Genomic DNA, 23,763 nt, shown 5'->3' with positions numbered 1-23,763 from the left:
GCAGGACCGTATAGCGCAGTTACATATTAATTACTGCTAAGAATTGATCATTCTCAATTTCATGTTCAAGCTTTGTCTCATCGTAGTTCAAAATGTGGTGCAACTAAGCTTCATTCCAAATTTGACACACTACACATATGCTTCGTCCCTCAAAGCCTGGCCCTTGCCTCGCCGAGTCTCAATCTCCACCCTTTGAGCCATACCTCAATCTGCTTCGCCGTAAGATTCTCAACCTTGGGTAACATCTCCAGCGCATTCTTATTATGAAAGACCATAGCCTCTTGCTCCCTCCCCTCGCCCGCTGCTGCCATGAAACCATGCATCTTAAACACTTTGGGATCAAGTAGGCCAAGCCATTGCGGGAGCGTAACCCCCTTGACCGCCAAACCAAACTTCTCAGTCAAGACGTTGTGCAAAAGAACCCAAGGTGCGGGGTTAGGATGCATCATGTTGTATACTTTGGTCACGTCGTTGTTACTCGGCTGCGAAAGTGTAATGTTGGTGATGCCTTCTGCAAGAGCATCGACAGGAATCCAGTCGACAGCGTTCATGTGAACAGGCCAGCAACCTAGTTGCTGGCTTGTCTTGAAAGTGACCCATAGCCAGCCTTGGATTGGCCAGCCTGGCGAACTAGCAATCGCAGACGACGGTCCACCAATTTGTCCTGCACGTACGATGGCGATGCGTACGCCGGAATCTAGGTTCGCGCGGGCGAGAAGTTGCTCAGCGATGCATTTGCTCTGTCCGTACCCGCTGTCCGCAGCGCTGGCATACTCCCAAGCCGGTTCTTCGGGTATGAGTGGTTGTTCGGGATGACGGCTTGGCCAGTTCATGATTGAGCAGTTTGATGACACGAATGTTACACGTGCCTTTCTCGGGCTGCCGATACATGCTTCAACGACGTTGCGTACGGCATTGAGGAGTGGCTCAAACTTTGCGAGGGGTACGGCCCAGTTTGCGTTCCAGGCGTTGAAGACGATTTCATCGACTTCGCATACGAGTTGCTTGTACTGCGTATCGTCCAGTCCAAGGTTTGGTTGTGTGATGTCGGTTGTCATAAAGTGGAGACGGCTAGAACTTGCGAGGTTGTCGCTGCTGATGCGCTGCAAAGATGATGTAGTACGCTGTTCTCCATCCTCACTCCTATTGAGGCACAGGATCTTGGCGCGACTGTGTTTCTGGAGTAAAGAGGCTGTGATGTATGGACCCAGAAACCCAGTAGACCCAAGGAGAGCAATGGTCTTCGGCTCGGCCATTGTGGCGTCGCCAAGATGGAGGCAGTTTTGTGGTATGATTATGGTATGAGCAGCTCTCAATCCGTCAATCAATGAAATAGTGACTGTTGATGTGAAGAGTGGGCTTAAGGCGCAAGATGAGTGATAGATTAGTTTACGTTTTATACCTCAATAGTGATCAAGGCTACGAGGTTGCAATTAAGGATGGGGTATTGATGTGCCGTCCGGCTACCGTTTGGGTCTCACAAAGGGATGTCCTGCGAATCCTCGCAGGAGCACCAACCTACATCCCCTCCAATGAAGTGGAAGTGTGCTCCATACTGACTGTTTGCCATTGGCGTTCGGCGGTGGCCATCTTCCGTTCTTTCGTGGTCTGCATATGCCAATCTTTCAAAAAGCGCCAACATGGCTGATGATCTGACAGCACATCGCATACAACGTAGCATCGTCCGTCCTTGGGCATCGACTCAATCCGCGGACTGGAAGTTGTTGCGTCGGACGCGGTGACGGCGCAGCTGCGATGGCGTTCAGGCTGTACAGAATCCGGTCAAGAGTTCAGTAGTTGTGGCTGTATAGCCAATGGCATCCGCAGCGTCGGAACTCGCTCCATTACATGCTGAGTGGGATGAGGTCCTTATCGCGCGAGTCAGAGGCCCAGATGCAGTTTTGAGAGATGAACTTGCTCTTGCCCTCCACCGGAAATGGAATTTGGTGGAATATAGCGCTCATGCGACGCAAAGACTGTCAGAAGATCGAATAGAGTTTTTAGCACTCATCTCACAACGATTATGGGGCTGGCTTTCATTACCCAATAGAGTACAGTTCGCAGACAGGCGTTTTTTTGGGAGAAGCGCAAGGGCAACCCAGGCTCAGGCAAAGGAGCGGGTGGCTGACCATGTTTCTTTGTTATGTTGGTGTAGCGACGGGAGAGGAGGTGGAAAGTCGAGATGGCCGAAGAGCTGATCGGGGTGAGCTCCACAATTGCAACGCCGCACGCCCTGACTTATTACATGTCCGTTCCATAGGCGTTGATACGCGCCCGCCACAACCTACGTCGCTTTGTCCGATTGTTGTCCAGGTAGATTGATGTCTACAGCGAGTCAGCATAGAGATGGCACTACCGCGCGACTCTGGCCAGGGTCCTTCCCCGCATCTCGCTGCCGAGGCTTCAGCACCATGATAGTTGACATGTTTGAGCCCGCAAAGCAGGATGTATCTTTTCGATATCGCTGCAGCTGACGGGACAGACCCTCGCAATTGCCTTGTCATCTCGAGGAGCCTCGCATTGGCATCGACGTCGCAACCGCAATACGTGAACCCGCAGTCGCCATGGCCCTAGGAGAATACACAAACCTACGCGTCGACCGGCACGACCAAGTCTTTGTCATCACCCTCGCCAAAGCACCCGAGAATCGCATAAATGTCAAGTTTGCACAGGAGATAATACGTGCGCTACGCGACATTGAGCAAGAACTAGGCCCCGATGCGGAAGGATGTGTGATAACAAAGGGAAACGACGAGAAGTTCTGGTGCACAGGTCTCGAGCTAGACGAGAGCGATACAAACCCATTTGCGAATAGCGATGGCTTCTTCCCGCTACTAGCGACCTTACTCGACTACCCGTTCCCCACTATCGCTCTGCTGACGGGCCATACCTTCGGTGGGGCTTGTCCCTTTGCTCTCGCGCACGACTATCGCATCATGAACGCGTCGCGTGGCTTCTTCTCTATGCCGCCTGTCAACCTCGGCCTGCACTTCCCTGGCATCGGCTTTCTCCCTCGACTCAAGCTTCGACCGCAGATTGCGCGAAAGATGCTGCTCGAAGCGCATCGCTGGACGGGCAAAGAGGCATATGAGGATGGTATTGTCGATGAGGTTGCAGAGCCCAAAGAGATGTTCAAGGCCGCGTTGAAGAAAGCAAAGGCAGTCCAGGGTAGGGCCAAGATGGGCGTATACAGCGTGCTCAGAAACGAGCTTTGGGGTGAGGCGGCTGAGAAGATCAGAAGCATCTGCTATGTGCATGGTAAGAGGGTCACCGCACCCGCAAAGGCGAAGATCTGAAACCGTCTCTTCGGCGGCCGGACCGATGAAGATGCGCCTATCAGTCTATCAGCAACATCCAAATAAATATGTATACAAGTTCACTCGTATGTCAATTGATTCCATCTACTTGGCGCTGACGATCGAAGGCTAAATTCGTCGCTTCATCTATTAGCCCTGTCAAAACACCCTTCTCATTAACTTATCGTCGACATGTTCAATACTGCACCGCGCTATCAAGAGATCATCGCATCATTCAATACATCGAGCTGTTCTATATCCAACGGTGGCAATATATCGCACACGGTGATTTGTCGTGTTAGAAAGGGAGACGCCTCGTGGTTCCTGGCTTGACTTGAGGCTCAAAACACTGAGAACCAGGGCTTGGTCAACACCTCGTCCACGCCACTTCAAGTCCCCTTAATGAGCCAACAGAACATATCATTAACCAAGCATGGAGACGTGACTGTGAAGACAGTTTCCTGTAAGCGTAACGCAGTAACAATATATTGCTAATGTGGAAGCGTATGCCACGCTCAACAGAAAGTACTGCAGTCCGAAGTACCGGACGCTCTGATATCATCCCACGCTTCCATCGCATGAGCGGATCTAGGCATCACGCCCAGCCAAAGTACGATCATCGTATGATATGTAGTGGGGCTCATGACATTGGGCGAAGGAGCCCACGTTACAAGTCGATCAAGCGCCTCGCGGCTATCCGGCCTACATTCGAGATTCATTTACAGATGCACAGACACATGTCATATTCCATTATAGCGGCTCGTATCCTTGATAAGACAGCGAGATCCGCTACCGCAGATCGTAAAGACAACATAGTCTTTACATCTCGCCTGCCATGAGGATAGCAAAATTAGCTTTCGGATTTGCTACTGTTGCCAACAGAGGTATGTGCAGTCATACTATCATGAACATTGCGTTAGTGACATTAAAGCAGCACATGGCCAAGTGACCAAGCGTTACTGTGATCCGGAAACGTCGATATGCTATTCTGGATGGACTGGTACTAATGGCATCACGTTCGGTCTCGCTTTACCTGAGTCAAAAACTGCACCCTTCGATACCGTCTTGCAAATTGTTTCACCTATCAAGAATGGGTGGGTAGGGTTTAGCTGGGGTGGAACAATGCCATATGTCCCACTTACGGTCGGATGGATGAACACTGCATCCAACACATCCATTTACAGCTCGCGAATAGCTTTCGGCTTGAGTCTACCACAGCCCTATGCTGATGCTGAGTACTCGTACATCAAAGGAACTGGGTACAACACAACTCACTGGACTTTGACCGTGCGGTGCAAGGGCTGCTCGCAATGGCACGACGTGGATGGCAATCTGGTTTCAATCGATGCAAATGCATCTGCGCAAAAGTTTGTTTATGGCTTGTCGAGCAAACCGCCCGCTCAGCCGGCGAACAATAGGTCTACTTTCAACGTGCATAGTTCGTTCGGAAACTACAGAATCGATCTCACGCAAGGCCAAAATGCAGACTTTGACGAGCTAGTCGCTGCAAATCTTGTCGAAAATGTTCCGCCCGTATCAAGTAGTGTCTCGATACCGAGCTCGACTATCAGCTTACGACCAACGACCATGAGTACCAGTACTACATCTTCGGGCTTGTCCGAACCAACATCAACGGGAGTACCCTTATCCTGCCCTGATGTTGGCAAACTTGCATTCCCGATTAGCACTGCGAAAGGATGGAAAGCTACAAAGGTAGCAGGAGACCTGACCCAACCAAGAGGGCTGATCTTTGACACTCTGGGTAATCTCCTCGTTGTACAAAACGGTTTGGGTATTACGGCTCACAGGGTCACGCCAAACGGCTGCCTTACCTCGTCAAAGACTCTCATCCCTCAGCGGAATCTCAACCATGGCATCGCGCTTAGCCACGATGGGAAGACCCTGTACGCTAGCTCTGCGACCTCGGTGTTTTCATGGACGTATGATGCAAATACCATGAGTGTATCAGGGAACTCTACAACAATTCTGACTGGAATGGACAGTAGAGGCCACGTTACAAGGACGCTCTCAATCCCACCACAACATCCAAATCTTCTAATCGTGTCTCACGGGTCAAACGACAACTTCGACTATGGCTCAGCGGATATGAAGACCGGTCGATCATGCGTCAAAGTCTTCGATACCACCACTGTTCCTGAAAATGGCTACGACTATTCAACCGGCGGCTATCAGATGGGTTATGGACTTCGTAATGAAGTCGGTCTAGCATTTGATGCTGAAGGTATGCTTTGGGGCGTTGAGAATTCTTCTGACGAGCTGCATCGTACTATTAATGGGGTATCTGTGGACATCCACACTGATAGTAAGTGTCCCTGCATGAACTGCATATGAGACAGATACTGATCTCGTACACCGAGATTTAGACCCAGCTGATGAGATCAACTACCTGGGTGACCCCTCCAAAGAAAACACAAACTGGTATGGGTACCCGACTTGCTACACCGTCTTCAACCCAGAATCCATCACCGACAAAAAGTTTGCAATGGGTGATCAATTTGTCTTGGAGCCCAACGCCACTTTCACGGATGATACGTGTATGATACGGAGTATACCGCCTCGTCTTGCTCTCCCAGCTCACTCTGCGCCTCTTGACGCGGCTTTCGATAGGAATTTCACTAGCATGTACATCACCATTCACGGGTCCTGGAATCGCAGTCCTTCCGTTGGATACAAGATCATACAAGTCCCCTTTGCGAACGGTGCCCATGGATTCGGGCCAAAAGCGGCCTTGAACAGCACGCATTCTTGGACTGATATCTTCTGGAATCCGAACGTGGATCACTGTTCGACTACGCAGTGCTTCAGACCCGTGAGTATTGCGCAGGACAAGTACGGCCGGATGTATGTTACTAGTGACAGTGGAGCGGAAGGGGAGATGATTGTTTTGGGAAAGGAGTAGACGATGAGTTATGTGTGGTTAGCATCTATATCTCAGCATCAGGCTCAAATGTGACAATTATAGTCGTTCCTCGTGCATTGTTAAGATAGTATAGTCCGAGAATGCCAGACAGTCAAGCAAGACTCCTGACACATTCTACGTTCCACCGCCTACTCTACGGCTACTTTCTCCCATTTGAGCCCATCCTCCAAGCTCCCCCTTGTTACACCCCAGTTATCCGAGAACCAGTTATCGCGCGGCTTCCACGGTCCAGTATTTGCACAGTTCGGCATCTTCTTCATCGCGTTCTTAACATAGGTACTGTTGAGCGGACTAGCAGACACCGTCTTCTCCTTGTCTTTCTCGTCGATGATCGGCACAACGCTTGTGTACCCATGTTGCTCCTGATGCTTGATAAGACGGACGAAAAGACGGGATGCAGTATCAGAGCCTAGTGTCCATGACGCGTTCCAGTACCCGATGATGTTGCCAAGGTTGGGGAGTGAAGTGAGCATAGAGTTGCGCCACATGTATTGCGATGCCACGTCGACTTTCTTGCCGTCGACGCTGACGTCTATACCGCCGAGGAAACGCATGTTGAGGCCTGTGGCTGTGACGATGATGTCTGCGTCTAGCTTTTGCCCGCTGGTGAGTTCGATGCCGTCTGAGACAACGCTCTTGATGGTATCCGTGACGATATGTGCTTTGCCTGAGTTGAAAGCCTTGAAGTAGTCACCGTCGGGACAGAGACACATGCGTTGTTGCCAGGGATTGTAGCCAGGCTTGAAGTGAGGATCGACGGGGAAGTCGGGGGGAAGCTGTGCTGCGGCCTTCTTGACGAGGAAGGATTGTGCAAGTTTAGGGAACCATATGCAGAACTTGTAGAGGAGGATAGGGACGAGAGTGAACATGAAGCCTAATCAAACTTGTCAGTAATCAGTATCGAGGTCGAAGAGAGGGGACGTACGTTTGTATCTTAGAGTGAACCACTCTGGTGCCCACTTCTCGAACCATGCTTTGTCTTCCTGAGGAAGGCTCATGATATATGACGGACTCCTCTGCAACTGCGTCACACTGCCCACACCGCCATCCACCAGCGCCGGAAGCAGCGTTATTGTTGTCGCTCCACTACCCACGACAATCATCTTCTTGCCCTTGTAGTTGAGATCCTCGGGCCAGAACTGCGGGTGCACGATCTTGCCTTGGAACTTGTCGATGCCTGGGATGTTTGCTTGCAGAGGTTGATCGTAGTTGTAGTATCCTGTGCCTGTGATGAGCCATTTGGTCCAATACACCACTGTTCGCGGCTCTCTTCCAACCTCGTTGCCGACTTCCACTTCCAGTCTCCAGCGCTGTTCCTCACTCCTCCAGTCCGCCTTGATGACCTTGTGTCTATACCGAATCTTCTTGTCCAGATCAAACGTGCGCGCCGTTTCTTGCAGGTATTCCATGATAGCCTCTCCTCTCGCAATCGGGTTCTGCGCCCTCCATGGGTAGAAGTTGAATCCCAGGGTATGCAGATCCGAGTCGGATCGCACGCCGGGGTATCTGAACTGCGACCATGTTCCACCGAGTTCGTGGCGCGCTTCAAGAACGGCAAATTTGGCTTTGGGGAGCGATTCTTGGATGCGGTAGGCGGAGTTGATACCACTGAGGCCGCTGCCGATTATCAAGACGTCAAAGTACGAGTCGATCATGGTGGGCCGGCTGTGCTGACGGTGCTTACTGTGGGGACAGGGTGCCGGCGCAGGTACGCGGCGTGGTAGGAAGGTCGAAGTGGCAGATACGATCGAGTGTTTGTGGAGTGTTTCGCTTAGTTGAGACGAGGAAAACAAAACAAGTCGTGCAAGGTAAAGTCCGACAAAATGTAGGGACTCTGGTATGCAGTCAGTGATGAGGCTGATGGGCAATCGCAAAGGGGAGCCGGTGCATATCGACGCTTTGTACCAAACTTATTCAACTTCCGAGGTGTCTCCACCCCCATCGTGCGACGCCACAGCTTGCGCGCTCTACCCCACCGCTGACATTTTCGTCCATCACCTAGTTCATTCACGGCCGTCTTTCACCGCCATGCGATTGGAGTGTCGTTGGCACTCGTTGGTGTTGGCGGAGCGGTTAGTACGTCACCGACTTTTTTTGCCGAGGCAGATCCTTAGTTGCTTTTGCTATGTGATGCGCACACCTTACCACAAACGGTAATGTCACTTGCGGCACGAGGTAGGGCTCGCTCGGTTGACTCCTTTCGGACCACTATCGTTGAGAAAGGTTACTTCTCTCTGTGTCTATGTAGGCTTGATTCCGAAAGGCCTAGTCACATGTACCCTGTAGATCATGATCAACAGCCAACTCCCACGTTGTCGGACGCATTCATACCACAAATTCCTAATCATTCGGAATCTCAAGACTTCCGAAAGCGAATGCCTCGGCACAACAAACAACTGAAGCAATAGGGCTAAAGCATATCTCAAGCGCATCATAAGACACCAGACGACACCACGCGCAGATCAGAGAGCGAACCGAGGCAGGCAAACATGGTGGGTAGCAGAGGTTCCGATAGGCTGACAGTCATTGCAGCCGGTGTAATCCATATCCAGTCCTTAGACCACACACTTTGTAATCTGTCATTGTTATCTGTTTTTCCTTTCCATGGTCGCTATGGAGGTTTTTTGATAATCTTAACGTCCTGGCAGGTGACATTGGATAGTAAATCAGCGTAGGAGCCGTAATCATATTTATCCTTCACTTCCGGTTTACGAGCATCGTGTTTCTACTAATTTACCTTTCTGGTCCCCTTTTCTCTATTCTCGTCTATTCCTCTCAGTTCATTTTAGCGAGTAATGGGTGCGCGATATCAAAAGCTTCGAGCGTACTTCTTTCGTATTCAGGATTGATATCAAAGAAAGATTGAGAGATCGGACAGTGAAGCCCCTGAACAAGATGTAGGTTGAATTGGTACCTGGGTAGTGACAACGATATTCTAGCCCCAGATGTTGGATAATTCAACGGAAAAGTATATAGTAGTATGACTATGCAATTGAAAAGTGAAGAGACTCGCGGATGCGATGTGGGCAAAAGTTCAAGATTGGGTAGCGTCAGAGGAATTTCGCGGTTGGAAGCTTGAAAATAGAATTTGAGACTTGATAATGTAATGTTGCTTGACAGTTGCTCTCATTGCTGAGACATCAATATTAGTTTTTAGTTTCCAGGGCGACGCTCAGAAGTGCGCATAGCATTGCAGGAAGTTTGAGTGACCAGGAAGACTGTTGGAAGAAGCGCAAGCTTGCGCGAAGGCATGGCTGAAAGAAACTATCAGGTTAACACAAGCTTTGAAGCGAAATAGAGTCGGTCAAAGAACAGAGAAATTTGAATGTGAAGGAAATCTTGATTCGCTTGGCCACGTCTGTTGAAGTTTGCCAACTTCGCCTCGATGGTTTCCCCAGCTGCCAATGAAAGCTTTGCCCTCGTAATCCTCTACTCCTTTCCACCTCTTCCCTCCAAGTCTGTCCATCAGCACTGCAGCCTTCTCGTCCATTGTCACACATAAGAACAATCTCGACACATCGCATGGAGCGACCTCGTCCATACGTCCACCAGGGTACATCATTGTCGGCCACTCAGCTACGACAAGTCCGCCTGAGCTAGGCCATGCGGCACCAACCCACGCGTTTTCCCTCGCCGTCGGCTCAGGCTGAGCAGCCATTACCTCCTCATCTTGCAAGTGATCGGGTTCAATGAAGAGGGCGTGTCTAGCGGGAGAGTCCCACCACTTCCCTCCGAGCAATAGTAAGCGCTGAGCAAAGTCGTCTTCCTCTTGTCGAGTGGTGTGACGCTTCTTCGGTGGATCGACACGGTCGAGGCCGAGAAAGTCAAAATCTGCAGGGCAGGGCCTCTCGAGTACGATCACACCTCCGCGTGACGGCCAAGCGAATATGGTGATTTCTTCGTAGAAATCGACACGTTTACTGAGATCTTTGACGCTATCGTAAACGGTTCGCGGGCCGCACAAGTGCCTTGGACGTTGCACTGGATTTGTGAAACGTGCGCTATCAGATGGGGGCGGTGGCGTGGGACGGATTAGACTGAGCAGGCTGTTCATGATGGGGTCGAAATGTGTATCGAGTGCAATAGTGGAAGCAGGAAGTTTGAGAGCTTTTGTAGCTTAGCAGAGTCACCACAAACATGTGTCATTTGCTGATTAGATATGTTGTAGGCCGTTGTACACGAGTGAGAAAGAAATTCCGTCGTATACATCACACGAGTGATAGAAGATGGGAATAAGTTGGAGACGTAGTTGGATGCAAGCAAGAGAAACTGCAGTCGATGACGACATTCCCAAGCGTTTGACTCTTTCTTTGTGAGTCTTCACCCCGCACGCTCTTGGTCCGTGCTATAGTTTTATCTCTTCCAGAACTCCAGGATTCCCTTCTCTCACCCGCAACCTTCCTCGACAAGAATACGCAGCCAGAATAACTCCCACGAGTGGCCCAGGCGGCAAGCATACCGCATGCAGGGTCAGTAAAGCTAGCGGAACATTAAGCCTGTTAACAGTTTAGGTCGTGTGTCAAAACGCTCGAACTTAGCCCTAACCGCATCGCCCCACCAGTTTCAGTAACAAATTTCCGACTCCACAACCTGCAAGGTAAAGCATCTCCTTCGACACCCTGAGAGCCTTGCGTCTTGAAACTCAGAATATAATGCCACCATTCTGGCTTCTTTACATCAAGAAAATCGGGCTTGTGGTTTAGTGGTATAATACTCCCTTAGCATCAGTTCTTGAGCGCTAAAACGCACTGGATCAGCTTGGGAGTGGTCCAGGGTTCGATTCCCTGCAAGTCCATCTTTTTGCGCTCGCATACATCGTGACCGCAGCTGTCGTTGTGATACCTTTTTTTGTGCGGTGTTGGTCGATGTTCGCCGTTTCGAACTTTAACCCCCTCACCAAAGGTTTTTGCCGAGAAATCACAATACTCGACATTTTCTTGGATCTCCATGAAAGTTCGACAATACAATGCTAATCGGCCTCCTCTTACTGTCTTGGCTCTGAGCAAGTACCTGCACGCTTACCCGTAATCTGTTCGCCAACTTTCACAATATGAGTGAATACCATCAGCCTTCATCTGCACGTATGTCTTGTATATAGCAACACTTAGCTTCTCATTCTCTATCCAGGGAAAACTGGTATCCATACTCACGCTCTCGCCCATACTCTCTCATCCTCAAACGCTATATGCCTTCTCCCGCTTTAATGTAAAAGCCAAAACAAGAAAAAAACGCCATGCTATGCAATGTACCCCTAACAATGCTTTCCCATGTTCCAAAGCCAGAGAGCCAAAGCCAGGTAGGCGAGTCATAACGCCTTGTATGAACGCCTCTTTCGACCCAATGCCATCCATAACCACAGCCATGCCGAAAGAAAAAGAGAAGAAATATACAAAGGAAACAAATATCCCACACTATGAAGTGTAAGGAAAGTCAAAGGCCAGTCCATCCTCTCCGTCTCCGCACCTGCGTCAAATACCCATCTCCAGCCCGCCTTTCTGGCGAAGCATTACTAACACCGAATTCCTAATCGTGCGCGACACCCTTCCTCGCTGCTGTACTCATCTCACCCCCACTAGTCTCCCTTCTCCTTCTCACAATCTGTAGGCGTGGAAGCGGCGGCGCATTAGTCGTCGTAGGGGTGGGAGTTGGAGTGGGAGTAGCACTCCCCGGTGCATCGTTTTCGCCACCAACAGTACTTTGGCGTCGTCGCATGACCGCTTCGCCAAGACGGCCTGCCCGGGCTTTGGGAAGACGTGAAGACGACTTTGAGTTGGCGTTATTCGCTTCTATGCGCGCGAGGCTTGTTGCTGCGTCGCGAGATGGTGGACGTGAAGATGTGCGGGGGCCGGTTGGTGTGTTGTTGTTGGATTGCAAGGCTGCAAAAGAGGTTGAGCTGCGTGCTAGAGCTGGTGGTTTCGAGCGGCCGGATGATGGAGGAACAGCGGAGGGATCTTCGGCGAGGTCCCACATTGCTGTTGACGACTGCGACCTCGTGATGCCACCGCGGCCCGTTGGCGTGTTGGCCATGGGTGGGAGCATAAACGTAGATTTAAGTGAGTTGGGCGTGGGCGGTGTCAGCCCCATGCCACTGCCTACCAGTGTAGAGCCGGTGCTAGAGCCGGAACCGTCTCGACGACCAGCGGACGAAGCTGGACGGCGCAGATTCATGCCAATAGCTGAAGCACGACTAAGGCTTCGCTTGCCATTCGATCCTTTGTTGATACCTGAGTGCTCGACTTCATCGCATGCGCGAACGAGCTCTTCGGCCATCTGCCGTACCAATACAGCAGAATCGTGTTCCATAAGCCAACTGATACGATCATAGCAGCCAAAAGCGCGTACGAGCCAGCAGCCTTCATCCTTCGCATCACAAATTGTCCTTAGGATACGGAGGAAGTTGAGACGCGTCACAGCATCTTTGTGCCCCAACTTCTGTTCTGTGCGACTGAAGATCTCAGGTACAGCGAGAGATGCAGCAATTGGTGGAGATAGACGAACAAGTTTCTGCAATGGTTCGAGCATGTTCTCAAACGTGGAGTGTGGTAGGTCGGCGGAGGTATACGCAGAGATGATGGCGACTGTAAAGCTCGATTGCGAAGAAAGGAGGTATTGCTCAACGCGCGCGGTCTCTTCCTGAAGCCTGAATTGGTTAGCATATTGTACCTGGTAGTTAAAGTGAAGGAATACGTACCATACGAATATGGCATCCAGGGCCGTCACCGCCCAATTTCGGTCACCAAGTAGCGATACGTAGAATGCCAGACCCTTCGCATCCCATAGCATCTTCCGTGCAACCTTGCCCGAGTTGACCATCTCAAGCAACACTGGCAACGCAAACTCCTTGAGCGGGCCGCCCTCGCGCACAACCTCTTTCAGTAAAGGTATGATGTCTGACAGCGCAGCCTCTTCCTGCCTGCTCTTGTTGTGCCGACACAGATTGTACATAGTATTGAGGATCTGGTTTGAGATCTCGCGGTGGAACGGAGGTAGTCGAGCTGGGTCAGAAGCGGATCGGTGCAGGCTGCGGCTCATGGCGTCTTTTTGCCGAGTTGACTTGAGTAGTTCAATAAGGATGTCGATTGCATTGGAGTTCTGGAGGGCTTCGTGGGTCGAGGAAAGGGAGCTAAGGTTCTTGATAAACTTGAGCATGGTGATCTGATGTGGTGGTGACATCTTGCGAAGGTCTTTCAATACACCTGTGCACTGTTAGCTATGTCCGAGACTTCTTCTACTGCGTCAAGATCGTATGACGGAGGTGTGAAACTTACGCTTCAAGATCATTCGATCCGCCACGAGATCCTTGACATGGCTCTCTGCTTGTGAGAAGATAAGGAAGATTTGTACGATCCTGCCCACAATTAGGCGTGCAACCTCGCCATCCTCCTCAACCATGCGATTCAGCACCAGACTGAGAGGATATAGTACGCTTGATCTCGAAAAGATACGACAAAAGTCGTTCTTGGGTGTCGGTCCTTGTAATTCGAAGACGCCAAAGACACCATTGACACCGATGAGTACCAGGTCGCGCTCAGCGTCGATGTCCTCCTCCAAGAACTCAACTAGCACATTGATACCGCCACACCCGATAAACATCTGCAGAGTCAGGGTGCTTGTTTGGTACATCTGCCGTACGAAAGCTGCAGCTTCTTTCCGGATATCACTGGGAAACTTCTTGGAAGCAAAGTAGCAGATGGTCGGAATGCCGCCCAGGAACGATAGGCTCTCCTGCGATTCGGAGTCTTCCAAGATAATCAGATTGATGATCTTGAGAAGAGGTAGTACCACTTCGTTGTGCGGCCGGGTTCCAAGGATCTCCAGGATGGGCAACATGCCATGGCTTCGCAGTATAATTGATCGTTTGTCTGGCGACTCGTGTAGCACCTGTAGCAGTTGATCTGCAATGTCGAGCAATTCATCGTCGGGCTGACTTGTCTTCAAACAGCCAACTAGACTTTCCGTCATCTTTGTTAGCCGATCGTCCCGATCTCGAGCGACGTTGTTCTCCAGATTGATGTTGTCGAGACCTTCATCGAGGTTCGCGAATGGATCGAGGTCATCTTCGTCCGCTATGATGAAAGAGTTGGCCATCTTGGATGTGATCATAGCGAGACTACTGTGCTCACTACCACTATCACTCTCGGCTCGACTAGGATTAGCAAGTTGACTCTTGATATCACCAAAGACATCAGAGAAATCGTCGCTCTCGTTCTCGGCATACTTTTGAATCTCAATCTGCGACTGCGTTCGTTGTAGCTTTCCTCGCGTGGATGTTGAGCTTGACGATCTTTGATGAATGTTGCCATTTGACTTGAGATCGCGTGTTGACTTGGGTCCTGCTTTCAAGTCGCTCGGATGGAATAAGCGTGGAGAGAAAGTGTCAGAGGGCGGGCTGGAATTGGTGACCGCTACTTGTCTTGATGCCGCGGCTGGTGGGTGCGCGTATTGCATGGACGCCAGTTTACGCTCAAAAGCACCCTCGTCAGCTGGCATGAGATCTGAATAGTCTTCGACAGTGTCCTCACGAAAGAGCTGACTAGGCCGTGCTGGCGCTTTAGGCTTTGGCTTTGGGGACTGCGCAGCCTTTGGTGTGCCCCGTAGGAATGCCGTTCTTGGCTGCTCATATCTATCCTCATACTCTGACGTAGAAGCGTTGGAATTCGATCTTGAAGATGTGTTTGAGGAGGAAGCAGACGTCTTGGGTCTACCATTGGCGCCTCTCGACCTCTCGGCTGCTCTGTGACCTGACGCTTTTGGAAAGCTTTGGAACTGTGCCATGTTCATCGGGCTCTTCACTGTGGCCTCTCCATCCCCGAACTCGGGCATCTCCGTGACCGACTCAAAGCTGGCGAAAGCCTTGAGCCTGTCACTCGAAAAGAGCCCACCAAAGTTGTCCTGTGGCTTAAGGTGTGGCATCTGCAGGGCACGAGGCGATATGCTTTCGGCAAAGTCATTATCCCAGTTATCGTCATGCTCTAATTCCGGCGAGCGGAACGATTCTGCGGTAGGTCTGTGCTTCGGGATGTTGAGATTAACGTTGGCCGGGATCTTACGAGATGAAGCACCAGCACCGTTGGCGGCAGCAGGGGACGCCTTCTGCAATCCCGACACAAGACGAGAACTCCGGCGAAGGGAGCTGGGCGACTTTAATGCCTCGTTCCATTCCTGCACGGACTTGACTGCTTCCTGATATTCGGTAGGTTTTGTGGGTACTGCAGGGACAGTACGCTTGGCACTGAGGATCCATGGGTGCTTGAGGAGGCGCTTTGCGGAGATGCGGAGCGTGGGATTCTTCTGGAAACACTCCATGAGGAACTCGCGCAGCAGCTACAAGGGTCAGTATCTGAAGTCATAGGGTCTGGCGTCTATACATACCGGAGAGGCACTGCCGGGTATGGGTGGATGCTCATCGTTGACAATTCTAAACAGGGCTTGCATGGGCTGCAGCTTGTGGTAGGGCGGCTTTCCTTCAATCAGCTCGATAACCGTGCATCCCAAACTCCATATGTCTGACGACGTAGTAGCTCCCGACAGTTCGATGACCTCTGGAGCCATCCAGTAGGGTGTGCCCACGACGCTCGACTGGTCCAAGCCCGACTGCTTGGTGGCTACACCGAAATCGGCGAGTTTGACCAGGCCCTCCTTGGTTGTAAGGATGTTGGCACCCTTGATATCCCTGTGTATGACACCTTGTTCGTGGAGGTAGAGCAGACCATGGAGGACTTGCGACATGTACAGCGCGACGAGGTTTTCGGGGAACTTTCCGAAGTTCTTGCAGATGCTGTGGAGCGATCCGTTTTCGCAGTACCTAACAGGACATTAGCTCTGGCTCTTGTATATGTGTGTGTGTATGGTTCCACGGCCACTCACTCCAGGATGATGTAGAGACTCTCGGAGCTCCTCACGAAGCCGTGGTACTTGACGATATTCGGATGGTTCAGGTTCTTGAGCAGGTCAATCTCCATCTCCATGTTCTTGAGGTCTGCGGCGCCCAGGTTCTCGAGGCGGACCTGCTTGATGGCGACCGTCTCGCCCGTGCCCCAGTTGAGTGCCCTGTACACGCTGCCGAATGCGCCTTTGCCCAGGCAGTCGCCCAGCTGGAAGTCCTTGAGGCCCGCCACATCTTGGGCTGCCTTTTGCGCTGTCCCTTCTCTGCTTGGCCGTTGTTCGCGCTCGCGGGGTTGGCCGTTGTGGTTGGACGAGGACGACGACTTCTTGGAGTGGCCGCCGGGTGTGTTGGACGAGGTCGAGGCCTGCGACGAGCGCGAGTTGGAGGGCGCATGCGATGGGCGGGAGGGGTGTGAGACCATGTCGGCTGTCCTCGTCTGGCCCCCGGAGCCAGCTGCTACTGTCACGTCCTACGCTGTACTCGAGTCGGCGCCTAGGCGTCTCGGCGTGTCTGGTCGCAGGGCGGGCGTGAGTGGTGGAAGATGGGCGGCGGCGGTGAAGGACGTCGTGCGGTGTGCATGTCCCCAACAACAAGCACCCAGAAATCCAGAGAGACGGCAATGTCGACGGGCAAGGTCGCAATTGTTGTTGTTGCCCATGCGCGACTCGTATTATGCGTTGGAGGGGCCCGTTACCAGCGCAAAGCAATTATCAGTTGGGGATCCTGGCCGCGAAACACGCTCTAAACCAGCCCGGCGAATCTCAGAGTCGCTGCCGCCTGCCAGAGGCTGCCGTTATGTCAAGACTCGTCGCCCGATGCTGCCGGGTGGATTGGGGCAGACGGGGAGTGGCTAGGCACCGCTGTTGTCGAGATGAGGGAATGTCTCGTCGCCGTGTACTCGACCTGCACCCAGTAGCGGCCGCGCCGTTGGGCGCTCGCTTCATGCGCCCTGCCTCACACCGTCCACTCACCATCCTGCCCATCCTGCACCCGACGAGTACAATTCCCGGTCCCAAATTGTGAACATGTACATGCAGCCCACGCGACGCGTCGTCGAGTTTTTGTTTTTCTCAACGGCAAATCTCGTCACAAAGACGCAACAGTCTCAAAGACTTGCGCGTCTTCACGTGCGCTAGCCCCTTGCATACACCATCTCCTCTCCCGTCTACACATGGGTCGTCAGCATTAGAGGCACCATGCGTCACAGCTGGCTATCGCTACCACTATCGCTACCACTATCGCAATCAAGAACCATGCCTATCGCGGGGAATGTGGGGAAACGGCTTCCGTCAGCTTGTGGAAACTCTACCGAAAAGGAAATGCCGGTGCGCGAGTCAAGATGAGACATTCAGGTATAGTGGTATCATTGTTCTTGTCATCAGACTACTTTCAGTCACCCCTCTTATATTCCATCCCACCATTCTCCTCCTAAGAGCTCACAACGTTGAGCACACCACCATCCACGGTCAAAATCTGGCCGTTGACGTATGAGTTCTTGGTGAGGAAGATGACGGCCTGTGCCATCTCCGCATCGCTTCCCGCCCGCCCATGTGGGACGTGGCCCTTCTCCTGGATCTTCTCGTCTGGCAGGTCGCTCTTCTGGTTCTCATCACTCTCCTTTGCCGTCATCTCCGACGGGAAGTAGCCAGGAGCAATGCTGTTCACCCGAATGCGAAGCTGTTGGAACTCAGCCGACATGAGCTTGCTCAAGTGAACGGTTCCGCCCTACAAAAACTATGTGTCAGCATCTTCTTTCAATTACCGACCCTTATAGAACTGACCTTGGCAGCGTTGTAGCTGAAGTGGCCTTGTGCATTCTTCATGATTCCTGACATGGAAGAGATAACGATGACAGAGGCGGAGAGGTGGCCGTGGCTCTCGGTTCCAGCTTGGAGGAGCGGCAGAAGGGCGACAGTGGTGAAGTATACGGCCGTGACATCGGTGTTGTAAGTCTCAGCCCAGCCCTCGAATGTCTCGTTGTCGAATAGCTTCTTCTTCATATCAGTAGCATCGTCGGCGTCTGGGATACCCTTCTCGCCTGAGATACCGGCTGCTGCAATAAGAAGGTTGATGTATTTCTCCTTGGACGCCAACTCCTGATACATGCGCTCCAAATCGTCCTTCTTAGTCACATCGCAAGGTGCAAGTGGTATGATCTGGCCGCCTTGATCCGGGCTGTGTGACTTTGCTGCGGTATCAAGGGCTAGCAAAAATCAGCATAATCATCCTTCTGATTGAAGGGTCAAGAATTGGCCTTACCCTCTTGGCGTCGACTGGTAATGTATACCTGCTAGATGTTAGAGGCGCCCAGTCACAAGAATAAGAAACGTACTTTTGCGCCGTTTGCAGCGAGTGCTTGAGCAGCCATAAGGCCAATACCAGAGCCACCTCCAGTCACTACGCACACATAGTCCTTGACTGAGAAGAGCTTCGCGACATGAAGATCTGAAGTGTTTGCTTTAGGAGGCATTGTGATTCGAAGCTAGATTTTCGGTATGAGTAAAGGAGGAAACTTTGTTGTACTTCAAAGACACGAATAGTTTTGATGATTGAGAGTAAAGACGAAGAGTAAGACGTTCGTAAAAAACGCGTAGCACTTCTGTTGGTGTAGTTTAGCCTATGACGTACAGCCATAAACAGCCCACCTGTCCCAATGCGGCTTAGACTGTTCGCGCTCGTGCCCGCGGACCACAAGTTCTCTTGCCCCATCTGGGCTCGTGCAAAGCGTCTGCCGTTCAGCCTCAGCTCCAACCTTGGAATGTCCGCGCCATCGATTTGGGGACTGCGCCGCTGCTAGTGTGGCTGAATCCTTCAGCGCCTTCCATCGTTCCTGCTCTATCTGACCTTTCTTGTTCGCATGTCATGTCACCGATCGTGATTTAGCACTGCCACCATCAGGCGCCTCATACACGTGCCAGAGCCCTTAAGAGCTGGAGATTATTCTTTTGTTCATATCCTGGATAAATCTTCACGCATGCAGCTGCCATTGTTAAACTTCGCTACATCCACTACTTGGAAAGCATCCACAGCCTCGAATGGCAGCCTCCATGTCGGAACCATCAACCGACCTCACGTTTTCACCAGGGAAGGCTAGTCAGCTCTGGCCCGAGCCTTTGGATACCCCCGGATTGATACCGCGCCATCTCAAACGTTCTGCGACGGGTCAGTTTCCTATCTTGGAAGTCATTCAGCGTTTACTATATCGACTTAAGCCAAGCGGCGTTGGCGATCTCGAAAAGATACTCGCTCTTGTCGGCCTCTACCAAGCTGCGCAACCTGTGTACAAGCATTTGAAAGGCCTCTTGATATGGGCTTTCACTGTTCAAGTCACCATACCCGAGACCGATCTAGTAGCTAGAGAAGTTCTGGCCTGGATGGGGGCGGAGGTAATACTGAACAGCCATACAAGGAGTGCTATGCTAGTCACAGGAGGTTTGCAGGACCCGAACGATGATTTCCATCGTCGTATGATGGTTGCTCGCAACCCTGGGGCTGCAGCGGACAAAGCTGACGAAGAAGTCCTATGCCTTCCACCGATTGGTACACGACTATTCTGGGTTGGCTTTATGTTGGGTTGGATACCTCGCCCGTATGTATTCTCTCGTCGAGGTGGATTTGGTTACCGAAATAACAGTGGTATGACGGGTAACATACTCGACGACAGCGGTCAGCTCCAGAATTCACTCACCGTCATGACCCTTGGATGGAGCCTCAAGCCGCTCCGGGATTTTACTAGGCTTTGTCACGACTTCAGAATCAAGAACCTTACGGGTACCACGACAGTGTATTTTGCGGGTGATCGCACGGACCCTTACGGTAACGGCTGGCAGTCAGTCTCCAAGGCCATTCGAAGGCTCGACACCATTGACATGGATGAAAAAGTCAAATCGGATCTAGTAAGAGACGCAGAATACTACTACAGCGATGAGTCGCGTTCATTCTTCGCCGACTGTGGCATCCCATACCGGCGAGGTTACCTCTTTCATGGCCCACCAGGCACCGGCAAGAGCTCGTTCAGTGCTGCATTGGCAGGCCATCTCAGCTGTGACATCTACCACATCAACTTGTCAACCGGTAGCATCAGCGATGGAACACTTCACCGCCTGTTTCTAGGTCTTCCACGTAAGTGTGTAGTCGTGTTGGAAGACATCGACTCTGCTGGTATCGGTCGCGAACAAGGACCTTCAGATGATCGAACGGAAGCACTTCAGCATGCGCAGGCAGCCATCGATGAGATTCATAGTTCTTCGGGTGCCATGGGGCCTCCACCGCCAGCTTCGAAACGTAGTCGTACTGCCCGCCGAAGCAATACAGTTACACTGAGCGGTTTGTTGAACGCCATTGATGGAAATGCTTCTCAAGAAGGTAGACTTTTGATAATGACCTCTAATGCCCCTGATACTTTGGATGAGGCTTTGACACGTCCTGGTCGCATTGACAAGAAAGTCTACTTCGGAAACATGGACGCTAGCGCTGGGAAGAGTATTTTCAAACGCTTGATTGGACGATCTGCTCTCGCTCGTGACTCGGCTTTTACCATGGAACAGGTTGAGCAATGGGCAACAGAGTTTTCGGATAGGATGCCGAATGATATCTTCTCCCCAGCGCAGGTGCAGAACTACCTCCAAGGCTGTCGAGGCGACCCTATCAAAGCCCTGGATGGTATTGACGCCTGGATTGCGGAGCACAAACGCGATGCTCAGGGACTGGATGATCCCAATAATACTACTCGGGATGGCGTAGCCTCCAACGTTCTTGTCAAAGATATGCCGGATCTAACTGTGTAGAACAATCTTGTCCTATGTGGGACTATCGGTCGATGATCCTGCACAGACTTAGTTAGCATTCCCAAAAACATGACATCTCCAGCAGTTCTACTATACAGTGTCTCCCTAAGACGCGTATATAGTACTCAGAGGCGCAACGCAAGACAAGGATTCCATAGGGTCTGGGCTAAGAGGCGCGTAGATCGCTTTTCAGAGCGCCATATGAACTCAAAAGCAATGTGCGTAGGTTTTTGAGGACTGTCATACACCATGAAAGATATTCGTGTTCCTCTGTCATGCTAATTGCTATCTGGGCGGGAAGAGAGATTATGCTGCCTCCAGTGAACGTTGGCTATCTGACGTTTCCATCGTTACATACGGCAAAATTCATACATAACGTAGTGAATGCATCGGCATATACCTACCCAGTAAAATGTGAAGCAAATCATCGTGAAACCTTCATCTGATTTCTTCTGCGCTTGATTTACCCGGCCTTTCGACCATTCTCTTCTCTCATATCTGCCCTTCCAACCGCAACGAAAGTCAACTAATCAGCGCTATATCAGCCACCATGCCCATCGAAACCCACTACTCGATACTTGGCATCAGCCGTGCAGCCTCCACTGATGATATAGAAGCTGCATACCGTGCCATTTTACTGGCGAACCACCCAGACAAGATCAAGCATTTGGACCCTTTTCAACGTACTTTAGCCGAAGCCCGTCTTCGAGCAGGCAAGACTGCTTACGAAGTACTTATCGACCCAAAAAAGGCCAAGAAGTACGATGACGAAATGGGGATCTGGGGCTCTTTTGGTAACGCCCAAACTTGGAGGAGGCCGTGGGAGCCTCCTGTTGCGCCTGTCGATGCGCCTGAGCCTGTACCTCCTCGTCGGCCCGCCGGCCAAGGGACTACTAGCGATGCTGAAGAACACGAATTTGCGGACGCAAAAGAAGAAGAGACTAGGCCTTATGCTGGAGGGTCTACCTCTTTCCCCACATCGTCTGCCAAAAGAACATCAGATGGCGTGCTGCAAGCAGAGTACCGCTACGGTCTCACACGCACAGCCACAGATGTAGATATCAAGATCAAAGGATGGAATCTTCACCTCCTCCTCTCTACAAAGTTTCATTTTCTCAACACCGTTACTACGCTCCCTACCGGTAGCGATACGCGAACCATTGCTTTTCAACTCCACATCCAACGCAACAAAACCTATCTTTCAACTGACGCAAAGGTTCTAGAACTCATCGTTAGCGTAGGATACATTCCAAATGGAGGGAGAGCTGTCGGTAATATCCAGACTGTCCTGAAGGAAGTAGCGAAGGATTCCTTGACCCTCACTCTCTACATGGCATCCGTTCCGTCTGGAAAAAGCCCCGATACCATGCCACCTTGGAAGTTTGGCTTCGACTTCGATATGAATGGTCATCCTGCGGCCTGGAGTCGCAAACGCGGTACGTGTATGATCTTCACGGTGGATAAGCAGAGTGTGGAGGAGACGCTGGAGGATGTGCTCAAGAATGAAGAGGGTTTGGTGGCGAATGCTTTTTGTGGATTGGGCGACGAGAAGCTTATGGGTGTAACGTTTAAGACGGTTAGGATGTGGAGAATGGCTGCTGTAGGGTATAGGAAGAATGATTTTCTGGAGGGGTAGTGTATACCTTCACAGGGGTTTGCACGGGCCAGGAGAGTTACTACGAGGTGGCTAGATTAACGGAACTATTACGGATGATGTACAGTATATGCCCAACGCCGGCTGACTTCATATGATACCAGACTTATAGTGTTTCATTGTAGTGACCGTGTATTCTTCATAACCCATAGGGACGATGGACTTCTACAAAAGAAAACTATAGAGCTAAGATGCAATGTCCAACACCTCCAAGAGGCCACCTCGTCCGCGATTATTCTCCACTCCCTTGTAGAAGCTACGACCCTGGACAGTGAGCCGGCTATGAGCTCAGCAGACTTCAGTCTGTAGCGTTTAGTTCCGTACCCCAACTGAGTGTTCATAAGCCACTGTAGATGATGGCAACCGCAAAGCTGGTAAACAGAAGAACCAGACCTGGTGAGCTCGTTGCTGCCGCAGACTTGGCATCCAGTCGCTCGAGGCAGTAATCAACGGTGTAGCTTGAGTTCTCAAGGGTGGGGCTGCAAGCAAACGGAACTTCGTATCCAAATGACTTGGTCTCGCATACCTCCTGGTTCTGCTCGAGATCGTTCAATTGGTCTGAAGTATACACGGCATTACCGATTATGACTGGACCAGTGCAGTTCAAGAAGTTTCCGGTCGCTCCGAGCACAATGCTGAGCAGTTTCGCCGGCAGGGCTTGCGGTCCTGGAATTGCCCCAGCGATGGCGACTATGCCTTCGACAAAACCTGGTGACGCATTAGTAGTGACATAACGTACATTGGCTGGATGCATACTGAAAGCTAACTGCTCGTCTGCATCATCCGTGTTCAAGCCCCCGATGGCTACGGACAAATTTGAAGCAGTGGCAGGAACGTCAATTTCCTGTGTGAACTCGACGGTGTCGTTTGGCTTAACAATATCGCCTGCATGAACCTCGCCCACTAGCCAGGAGCTTTTGATGGTATTATTGCCCGTCGTTGAGGCGATAGCTAGAAGCAGGTCATCTTCGTTCACGTCACGGACCTCCTCAACGCGCACTTCCTTGATGATGAAACTGTAGCGGCCAGCGATAGCCACGTTTGCTAAGAGTAGAAGAGATAGCAACAGCCCCTGCAAAGTCGACAAAGGCATGGTATCTACAGCGGGAGGTTCGTACTTCCAAGGGGAGTGAAGTGTAGAGATTGAGGGAAAGTAAATTGAAAAATTGCAGCTGATGCAGACGGGTCTCAGAGATTTG

General features: G+C 51.4%; 9 protein-coding genes and 1 non-coding gene across 10 annotated transcripts; 4 read left to right on the top strand and 6 right to left on the bottom strand.

Annotated features, from left to right (window-relative positions):
- Window positions 1-149: 149 nt before the first annotated feature.
- J4E82_003441 (uncharacterized protein) lies at window positions 150-1,256 on the bottom strand (the record flags this gene model as incomplete). The annotated part of the gene is made up of 1 exon (XM_051729727.1): window positions 150-1,256. The coding sequence occupies one exon, from the start codon at window positions 1,254-1,256 to the stop codon at window positions 150-152; it is 1,107 nt and encodes a 368-aa protein (XP_051590401.1).
- Window positions 1,257-2,564: 1,308 nt separating this feature from the next.
- On the top strand, window positions 2,565-3,296 carry J4E82_003440 (uncharacterized protein; the record flags this gene model as incomplete). The annotated part of the gene is made up of 1 exon (XM_051729726.1): window positions 2,565-3,296. One exon carries the CDS (start codon window positions 2,565-2,567, stop codon window positions 3,294-3,296), a length of 732 nt encoding a protein of 243 aa, XP_051590400.1.
- Window positions 3,297-4,131: 835 nt separating this feature from the next.
- J4E82_003439 (uncharacterized protein) lies at window positions 4,132-6,216 on the top strand (the record flags this gene model as incomplete). Its single annotated transcript, XM_051729725.1, has 3 exons — window positions 4,132-4,180; window positions 4,231-5,619; window positions 5,681-6,216. 3 exons carry the CDS (start codon window positions 4,132-4,134, stop codon window positions 6,214-6,216), a joined length of 1,974 nt encoding a protein of 657 aa, XP_051590399.1.
- A 149-nt stretch (window positions 6,217-6,365) lies between these two features.
- J4E82_003438 (uncharacterized protein) lies at window positions 6,366-7,892 on the bottom strand (the record flags this gene model as incomplete). The annotated part of the gene is made up of 2 exons (XM_051729724.1): window positions 6,366-7,111; window positions 7,163-7,892. The coding sequence occupies 2 exons, from the start codon at window positions 7,890-7,892 to the stop codon at window positions 6,366-6,368; spliced, it is 1,476 nt and encodes a 491-aa protein (XP_051590398.1).
- A 1,649-nt stretch (window positions 7,893-9,541) lies between these two features.
- J4E82_003437 (uncharacterized protein) lies at window positions 9,542-10,291 on the bottom strand (the record flags this gene model as incomplete). The annotated part of the gene is made up of 1 exon (XM_051729723.1): window positions 9,542-10,291. The coding sequence occupies one exon, from the start codon at window positions 10,289-10,291 to the stop codon at window positions 9,542-9,544; it is 750 nt and encodes a 249-aa protein (XP_051590397.1).
- A 634-nt stretch (window positions 10,292-10,925) lies between these two features.
- Window positions 10,926-11,032, top strand: J4E82_003436. Its single transcript has one exon. It is a non-coding gene; the product is annotated as a tRNA-Ala (tRNA).
- Window positions 11,033-11,760: 728 nt separating this feature from the next.
- J4E82_003435 (uncharacterized protein) lies at window positions 11,761-16,544 on the bottom strand (the record flags this gene model as incomplete). Its single annotated transcript, XM_051729722.1, has 5 exons — window positions 11,761-12,877; window positions 12,929-13,433; window positions 13,506-15,561; window positions 15,610-16,042; window positions 16,105-16,544. The coding sequence occupies 5 exons, from the start codon at window positions 16,542-16,544 to the stop codon at window positions 11,761-11,763; spliced, it is 4,551 nt and encodes a 1,516-aa protein (XP_051590396.1).
- A 1,007-nt stretch (window positions 16,545-17,551) lies between these two features.
- Window positions 17,552-18,593, bottom strand: J4E82_003434 (uncharacterized protein; the record flags this gene model as incomplete). Its single annotated transcript, XM_051729721.1, has 4 exons — window positions 17,552-17,848; window positions 17,905-18,326; window positions 18,383-18,410; window positions 18,456-18,593. 4 exons carry the CDS (start codon window positions 18,591-18,593, stop codon window positions 17,552-17,554), a joined length of 885 nt encoding a protein of 294 aa, XP_051590395.1.
- A 565-nt stretch (window positions 18,594-19,158) lies between these two features.
- J4E82_003433 (uncharacterized protein) lies at window positions 19,159-20,910 on the top strand (the record flags this gene model as incomplete). Its single annotated transcript, XM_051729720.1, has 1 exon — window positions 19,159-20,910. One exon carries the CDS (start codon window positions 19,159-19,161, stop codon window positions 20,908-20,910), a length of 1,752 nt encoding a protein of 583 aa, XP_051590394.1.
- Window positions 20,911-22,901: 1,991 nt separating this feature from the next.
- On the bottom strand, window positions 22,902-23,657 carry J4E82_003432 (uncharacterized protein; the record flags this gene model as incomplete). The annotated part of the gene is made up of 2 exons (XM_051729719.1): window positions 22,902-23,272; window positions 23,321-23,657. 2 exons carry the CDS (start codon window positions 23,655-23,657, stop codon window positions 22,902-22,904), a joined length of 708 nt encoding a protein of 235 aa, XP_051590393.1.
- Between the last annotated feature and the right edge of the window lie 106 nt (window positions 23,658-23,763).

The sequence above is a fragment of the Alternaria postmessia genome, assembly GCF_024291825.1.
Source record: "Alternaria postmessia strain BMP 2775 chromosome Unknown scaffold_15, whole genome shotgun sequence".
Classification (NCBI taxonomy): domain Eukaryota; kingdom Fungi; phylum Ascomycota; class Dothideomycetes; order Pleosporales; family Pleosporaceae; genus Alternaria; species Alternaria postmessia.
This window is presented reverse-complemented; position numbering and strand designations above follow the sequence as displayed.